Below are 8,514 nucleotides of genomic sequence, written 5' to 3'. Positions count from 1 at the left end.
GAGAATTTAAGTTTGGTTCTGATGAACGTGTAGCACAGTTCGCGCCATTTCAGTGATAAAGGAAAACAATTGTTTATCACCTCTGTAATCGGATCAAGTGAGTGGTGCTGAAAAATTCGTAGGTCTACGTGTATGTTTTTGTGCAGTCCATTTTTAAAAGTTTCGGACTTACATATTCTCATTGCAGAGTGCCTTAAGGGGACGTACGAATATCGCGTAAAGGTTGAGATCTAAAGATTCTACGCATTAAAAGTTGCACTGTTATCTTAGTAAGATGGCTGATACTGATGAACCTAGTGTGTCAGGAAAAAATTCCAATGAAATTGTGGATGAATCGAACAGCGTTACTATGTTGGAAGTGCTCGCTGCAGAAAAAGCCCTTGAAGAAGACGCCAATGCCGTTCTTGGTGATTCTGATGAAAAGAATTGCACCTATCCTCAAGTAAGTTATCCGTAGCTTCCTAACCCCACTTTCGACAACATCCTTTCACTGGTTATTGAATTTTTTTACCACCTGTGAAAGATGAGTCTTTAAGGTCAGCAAAATGGGCTCTGTCATCCAAAGCGCTCAGGGGCAAATAAGCCAAGTTTCATCGTAACCTACGACACACAAAACCCAAGGTTTTTGATGTCTTCCATGTTGTATCAAAATAATATCTGCAGGCATACTCTTCATTTTTACGCCGGAACCGTTACATTTCAAAGATGCTCAAAAATAAGCCTCTTAGCTTATTAATCCCTGAGATTGATGAGTTGTGATAGCTGATTTTCATCTTTGAAGGCATATGGCTACTGTTTAAGTGCTAAGTTGAAGAATTTTTTAAACTTAAAGGTGTGTAGCTTCCAAAATCCTGTAAAAGCTGATTAGTTTATCCAAGAGTGCTTTCGTCATTAGAACCTACTATGTTGACTGTCATAATGCATCTGGAAGACTGTCGTGAGCGAAACCAGGAATTTTCTGTAGGGGGGAGGGGGGGCACAAGAGGATATGATATGGAACTTGCACTAAGGGTGGTCGGGGGGGGGACTCCTCGAGCTGCAGAGGGGGGTATGTGAGGACTTCTCGAGCTGCAGAGGGGGTATGGGGGGTCTCTCCCAAAATTTTTTTGAAAACTGGAACGTCTCAAGAGCAATTACAAGCCATTCTTACTGACATATTGTATCGGAGGCAGCTACTCTCTTTGCGAGCCATTTTATTCATCCTCTGACATCTTTGATCGATTATATCAGGATTAAGCTCATATTTTTACATTTTCTATGCCTTTTACCTTAATCCTAACTGGTAGTTTGGGTCCCTGATATTTTTTGGCTGAGCAGAATTGTGGGGGAGGGGGGGGGACCCTATTTCCATCTATGAATACTGCACTTAGTTTCCAAACACATCATATACCACCATTTTCAATTTTGGCTTATTTTTGAGGGGCTCAACATGAGCATTGTCGATCGCCACACCAGACAACTCTGCAGATTACACACCAGGACTGGTCGAATACTGGCTGGAAGGGGCAGAAAATTGGTGGCTACTGGGGCGCCTCTTGGCCCTTGCCCACGGAATGCATATCAAATTTTTAATCAGCAATTTAGCCAACTCCCAATTAGCCAATCTAATAAATCTTTGTTATTTCAATGGTTAGTAATTTCCCACTTCAACCATCTGTTTCAGGGTTACATCAAGCGACAGGCACTGTATGCTTGTCTGACATGCACCCCACCTGACTCAGGTAGGAAAGCTGGTGTTTGTCTAGCTTGTAGCTATCATTGCCATGAAGACCATGAACTAGTCGAGCTCTATACCAAGCGCAATTTCCGATGCGACTGTGGAACTCAGGTATTCAATGGGAAGAAGTGTTCATTGCTGGCAGATAAACCCTTGGAGCCCAATGAGAAAAACTCGTATAACCAAAACTTCATTGGTTTGTACTGCAGCTGTAACCGGCCTTACCCAGATCCTGAAGATGACACAGAAGATGTCATGATTCAGTGTATCATTTGTGAAGACTGGTATCATTTTAGGGTAGGTAGGAGCTATGAGCTTTGTTTTTTTCCTCCTAGCACCTTTAGTGTTCCTGATTTGCTATATTTTATTATTCACAAACTCCTGAAACCCATAAACATTTTAAGTCTCGTCTAAGTGGCCATCTTCTAGAAAACAATAGCAAAAGTTTTTTTAAACGTTCAACAGTATTATTCCAACTATTTGAATTCTATTCAGCTGAAAACCTTGAAAACTCAGGAAAGTCAAGGAATTTCACAATATCTCAACAAAAATCTTACATTAAATTAGTAAGATTAAAGTGGCTTTACCTAGTGTCCTTTTTTTAATTGTAATTCAGAACAACCAAGAACAGCTGCTGAGCTTTTTTACTTTTGAAGTTGAAACATTAGTCGTGATGTACTTATTTGAAACATTTGTTCAGGAGAAGTTGTTAGAGTCTGGGAAGGGAGTAACCCAAAATAGATCCTGAATTCTTCCGTTCTCCTATCAATCTTTGAAAGTAAATAAAGTAATTTTAGTGCTGGCTTGTCAGAATATTAATGAATTTTAATTACACATTGAGTGCTTAATATTCAGTGGGTATTATTTTAGTTTGTAACAATCTTTTTAAGTATGGCAAGACGGCTAGATATCTTGATTTTGCAGCTCACTGCCACTGCTTCTTTTGAGCATGAAACCATTACGTATGCAGTTTTTCTAACTTTTTCATGTTCTCATTATCTTCCTTTTCCTGTTTTACAGCATTTAAATACAGAAATGAATTCGTCAACCGACTATTCTGAGATGATTTGTGAAACGTGTGTGAGAAGAAACCCATTTCTTCTTCGTTACGTGGACTTGCATGGTAGGCAAATTAACCCTTAATTAAATTATGCAGTATACTTGATTGGAATTTCTCCATAATAAACAAGAAATCTCTCAAAGGTTTTTACTATGCCGCTTATTATTTTTTTATCCCCCTACAACTTCAAAAAGTTTGCGGAATAGTCTCCTGTTGCAAGTCTGCATTATGTTTTGGTCAAATAAACTTAAAAACCCATTAGCCAGGATATTACCGCATATACTTCAAAAATTGTCTCCGTCTTTTTATCAGAACTTATTCAGTTGTTGATTCTAGAGGTACAGGTATTCGAGACTTTGATGATCCTAATGTACTGCATCAGTTTTTTGTGACATATGACGTATGATGAGGGCTTTGTTTTGTTTAAAATGAATCCTCAATTTCCAAAAAAGCTCCGGAAGTTAAGGACTATATGGACCAATATAAGGCTGAATACTTGAGCAGAGTCAAACTAGCTCTTTGTATCCAAAACTTTAATAACTCAACCACATTTTCTCTGTTCCATACACCCTGATTAGCATTACTTCAAAGGACATCTCATTAATGACTCATTTTTTTGAGACGTTGGTTTCATTATGGTCTTTGAAAAGGAAGCTTCATACCTATTTTCTCTTTCAAAGCAAACACAGAGTATAGTATGGTTAAATTCTATTTTTGGGTGGGAAATTTCCTTTCTATGCTTCTAATTTAATTTGAATTTATTTTGCAGTGAACAAGCAAGAAATCAATGTTGACATCACGTCCGTTTCTCCCATTCCAAATCCCAAGTCTGTTGTGGCCAACGTAGACAATCCTGAGAATCTTCCTCCCAATGAGCAGACTGTTGACAAAGAAACCATTACAGGAGCCCAAGTAGAGACTGATGATTCAGAAAAACAAGTCGAAGTGACAACTGAAGTTGAAGGTCCTATTTCTAGTCTTGACAAGAATTTAACTGATGGCACAAGTTCCTCTGCAGAATCTGCAGAAACGATCCCTGCTGTTGTATCAAATTGCATCTTACCAGTTGAGTCCAATGAATTGCCGAAAATTAAAACCCTTTTCTTCAACTCAGATTGGAGGAAGCAGCTTTGTAAATGCAATAATTGTTCGGTGAGTTTTTTATTTTATCCAGTATATTGCCCTCAGATAACTTTGGTAACACTTTAGGCATTATGCATGAACAGCTGTAAGCCTCTGAATTATCACTTAGTAGAAATGTCAATATATCTATAAGAGAAAATCGTAAGTTGACTGACAAAAAGCTAATGAGAAGTAAGAATCTAAGGGTGATCAAGTTTTTGTCAAATTGAAACATAGAAATTAGGTGATATGGAACTCCCCAAGTGCCATCAGGTTTTTAAAAAAATTGGTGTTTGTCTCAAGTAAAAGCAAGGAAGTATGATGAGGAATCTATTTTTAAAGTCATCATGATTCACTAAATTTCTGGCTGCCGTGGAGAGATTTTTGATGAGAAAAATCGAAAAGTCTAATTATCAATCGACTTACCATTCTTAAAACTCATAGGAATGTCGTGATCTTCTACTTTTTTCCTTTCATAACACCACAATAAATAACTAGTATTTTTTGTTATAAAAAGTCTAGTTACATTCAATACCAAGAAAAAATTCATTAATCTGTTTAAAACACATAATCAATTAGGTTCATATAATCATACAAATAAGCAAGAAAGCAAAATACCAAAAAATGTGGCCTGAGCTTTATGTAACAAGATGGTGAAGTATTGCTGGGTAAACACTATTTTGCAGGTAAACTAGGAAAACCCCCCAAAAATGATAATCATAATCATTATCGACGGTGAAACTACCAAACCACGTATCTCGGTTTGCGACGTCGCAGACTTCCTGTCATACTTTATTTTTTAAATGAATAACTACTGAACGTCCAGTCTTAAAAGTTTCTGTGATTTTTCCTCTTCGTGCGGAGAAAATTCTGTGAAAATTTCAAGGAATGATATTGATTTGGTCTACTTTCAAAAATTAAAATGTGCGAGTAGATTTTTAAACACCGCAACCGAGATACGTGGTTTGGTAGTTTCACCATCGTTAAGGCACTTCAATGCTGTCTTGCATTTTGCAGGATTCCACTCTCTGATAAGTGTGATCCACTGATAAGATCTAACAAGACCCAAAATATTATACATCTCTCGGCGTGACCTGCTTCATATTCAAATGTAGGTGTCGAAAAAAATGAGTAGGTGGTCGATTTCTTTTAAAAAATGTTAATATGGAGTTTTTAGTGTTATCCAAAGCAGCATACCCAAGTTTCATTTGAGACCGAGTTTAGAAGAAACAAGTTTGAAGCCAGCACAAGAATATGTAACAAATTAACTATGTTCAGTACTCACTTGCATCTTTTATTTTAGTAAATTTGAGCGTGTTTCAAGGGCTCTGCCCTCATCATCAGCGATAACCCGTGACTGATGGGGGAAGAAGGCGTTATTGTTACATGATCTGCTGATCTATTCTTTTTCGATTTTTTTTTTTGAGACAAGTTTGTTCAATTCTGTTGACGTAATCGGCCACAATTGACAATTTAGTGAGCCAAGTCATGAGCACCAATTTACAAAGCTTCATCAGTTTATATGGAACTTCCCCCAACATCAATTTTTGGACACAAATGTACATTTGTCTCACGATTTAGAAGAGTTATCTTAATGATTTTGGTCTAGTAGTAGTTTTCTGCACCAACAGACAGAAGGTGTATTTCAAGATTTTGAAAAAGGAATAGAAATCAAATTTGAATATTTTCTAAGCCCCTCGCTTAGAATTAACATTTTTCCTCCCAAAATTTTAAAATTGTACCAAAAATTTGAATTTTCAAAAACGGCCTTTTCCAATTATAAAGTAAGCATTGATGAAGAGAGCATAAAGTTCATGTTGATATCTGCATTACTTCCAGAAAAAAGTAGACCTTTGTGAGTCCAATTTTGCAAAGGTTGGCATAGGACAGCTGATTTCCCTTAAATCTGATGTGTTACATCTATTTTTCTATGTAGTAGCACATTGCCAAGCCATGTAGATATTTCAAGATGGGAGCGTCTTCATGGGAGCGTGTGTGAAATCGAAATTATTGGGCTTAGGAATGATATTTTGCACATCTTGAACAAGCAATAGAAGAATAACGGATCGTCGGTTGTCCATACAAGTGCTCATTGGGTTCTTGTTGGAAGAAGACAGAGTTGACACCCGATAAAAAGCTGGTGGCAGGGAATGAGCGTAGAGATCAGGAGGTTTCATTCGCCTGATGATCTGCAGGAGGACAGGTTTTGAGAGCATTTAAGAGTCACAGAGTACACTTGTGTGCCAAAATAGCAGTATGAATTTTTCTCTATTATCTTTCCAATTTATTTTAAATATTATTCTTCCAGATGCTCTACAAGTCTGAAGGAGTAGAATTTCTAACCGATGAAGGTGATACAGTTTTGGCTTACGAAGAGCGCGGCAAAAGCAAAGAACGAGAAGGTCAATATGAGCAAGGCTTGCGTGCACTTTCATCACTTGATAGAATCCAGCAGGTCGAAGCATTGACAGGTAAGACTCATCCCGCGAAAGGCCTTGTGTTTATGAAGATTTATAGTCAGCCTTAGTGGTCTAGTGGTCAAGGCAGTTTGCTGTCAACACTCAGGTCCCGGGTTCAACCCCGGAGGTAATAGAAATTTGAGGACATTCAAATATCCGTCATCGTAACCGTGGATGACTATGCCACTGTAAGGTGCTCCTTCAAGGTAACAGGGTGTGGAAGGGACATAGTTACCCAATATGTAATCAGCTGTTTGACTGGGTAGTAAAAAAATCCTAGATCACTCGCAGTGAGGGCAACCACCAGTGCTACCTATCAGTGGAGATTGAAACAACACACTCAGTGGGGGCATGGCCATGTTCCAAACATCCGCGCGCTGCAGCGTCTGCCACAGTCTTTGATAAGGTCTACCGTTGGCTATCAGACAGTTGTTTAGCCTTGTGGGATTATGGAATGTGTCAATAGTATGTGCAAAGTGAAGGAGCACAGTCCAACTTCAAGATGCATGACAGCTGTATTCCTGCCAATTGCCTTGGCCCCATGAGGGTGCATCGCTAGTCAGCCCGGCCCTTACTTACTTATGTATATAAAGAATTATGGTTTTCAGCAAAAGTTGCACAACTACCATGTCCAGACTGTACTAATGACTGGTCCAAATTTTTCGATGGTTATACAATACCTCATCAACAAATTCAATCAAAATTATAGCACTCGCTTTTTTTTTTTTTTCCTGTTTCAGAGTACAATGAGCTAAAAAATAACCTAAGTGAATACCTGAAGAAGTTTGTAGAGAACAAAAAAATTGTTCGAGAAGAAGACATCAAGGAGTTCTTCTCTGGCTTGGCTGAAAGAAAGAAAAGAAAAGTTGAACCACCCCCATATTACTGTCGTTAGGCATTAGCCTCCAAGGACAGAGTCAAAGTGAAATCTCAGATTCATAACTACGCATCTGGGTTAGTCACATCAATTCCTCTCATCGTCAACTGCTAATCCTTATTCTGTTTCCTCAATATATATATGTTGCATTTTTGTTCTTTCAATATTGGATCAAATTCAAGAGAAGGGAACTCGTCCACTGAGACATATGCTGAGAAATGATTTTTTTGTAATCAAAATAACTCTTGCCTTATTAATCAAGAAGGTTGAAGTTTCAGTCAAATGCTAATAAATTTCTGCGAATTTAATCCCATAGTTCTGAAAATATTTACAAATTTGTTCCTTTCTTTTAAATTTGTTCTGCTTGCATGTGCTTTTTGAGTCAAAGGGGAGAAGTGCTCTTGTCACGTAAATAAATTTCCTCGGACTGAAAAACAAGTTCATCGCTATCTGTTGTTGTGTGTAAAGGAAGATTAGTTTTGCATCTCAACACTTCATGAAGTCTGTAATTAGACGTCTACTTTTTTTCCTTAATAGGAATCTTTCATTTGTTTGACATATGGTGAGCTCTAATCAACAGTCTTCATGTCTCAGTGCAAGTCTCAATTATATCATCATTATAAATTTCACAGTATCTTTCACAGCAGGAGTTAGTTTTTGCCCAAAAGTTCTCTGAAAGAGTTAGAAACAATTGTGGGCAAGTTCGCAGAAATATATTATATTTTTAACTTATTTTTGGCTTGTCCAAAATTTTCTTTATTGTTACAAGAACTAAACAACAGACTTGCCTTGTGTCTATATTCTAAGTGATGAAATACTGACAGTTATTTGTCGTAACATTAGGAAATCCTTTTTGTGATCATCCAAATGTAAAGAAGTTTGAAGTCCAGAAGGTAATGGAATTATGATGGATCTCATTTTCCCCTGCGACTCATAACTTTTCTCTTAAACGATTTCAAACAATAAATGCGTATGTTTCTTTCATCAGGTAACTGACTGTTACTTGTTCTGTTCAAATTGGCGTTTCAATGAAGTTCAGATCGAGTTTCAGCCTTCATTTTATATTTTCGAGGAGAATTCCCAATTTCTCACAATATTGTTTTAGTTTGCCCTATTTTATTTTTTATATGAAATAAAGTTAATTTTAAGTTATGCTACAAATATTGTAATATTTACTTAACCTCTTTGAAGATTCCTTAGGAAGACAAATTCATTCCACTCTGGGATTCCAAGGAGAAAATAAGAAAGAGGAACAGAGTGACACTGAATGATATTTTTA

General features: G+C 37.3%; 1 protein-coding gene across 1 annotated transcript; it reads left to right on the top strand.

The window, feature by feature from the left end:
• The first annotated feature begins 94 nt into the window (after nucleotides 1-94).
• On the top strand, nucleotides 95-8,396 carry LOC109035746 (putative E3 ubiquitin-protein ligase UBR7). Its single transcript, XM_019049485.2, has 6 exons — nucleotides 95-442; nucleotides 1,664-2,014; nucleotides 2,738-2,840; nucleotides 3,547-3,929; nucleotides 6,208-6,370; nucleotides 7,099-8,396. The coding sequence occupies exons 1-6, from the start codon at nucleotides 275-277 to the stop codon at nucleotides 7,251-7,253; spliced, it is 1,323 nt and encodes a 440-aa protein (XP_018905030.2). The 5' UTR covers nucleotides 95-274; the 3' UTR covers nucleotides 7,254-8,396.
• Nucleotides 8,397-8,514: the final 118 nt, after the last annotated feature.

The sequence above is a fragment of the Bemisia tabaci genome, chromosome 1, assembly GCF_918797505.1.
Source record: "Bemisia tabaci chromosome 1, PGI_BMITA_v3".
Classification (NCBI taxonomy): domain Eukaryota; kingdom Metazoa; phylum Arthropoda; class Insecta; order Hemiptera; family Aleyrodidae; genus Bemisia; species Bemisia tabaci.
This window is presented reverse-complemented; position numbering and strand designations above follow the sequence as displayed.

Bases quoted from the DNA above. Each gene is read 5' to 3' on its own strand.
- LOC109035746 (XM_019049485.2), top strand. From the start codon at position 275: ATGGCTGATACTGATGAACCTAGTGTGTCAGGAAAAAATTCCAATGAA. The intron at 3,930-6,207 runs GTGAGTTTTTTA...TTATTCTTCCAG, and splicing joins GTAAATGCAATAATTGTTCG to ATGCTCTACAAGTCTGAAGG. The intron at 6,371-7,098 runs GTAAGACTCATC...TTCCTGTTTCAG, and splicing joins GCAGGTCGAAGCATTGACAG to AGTACAATGAGCTAAAAAAT.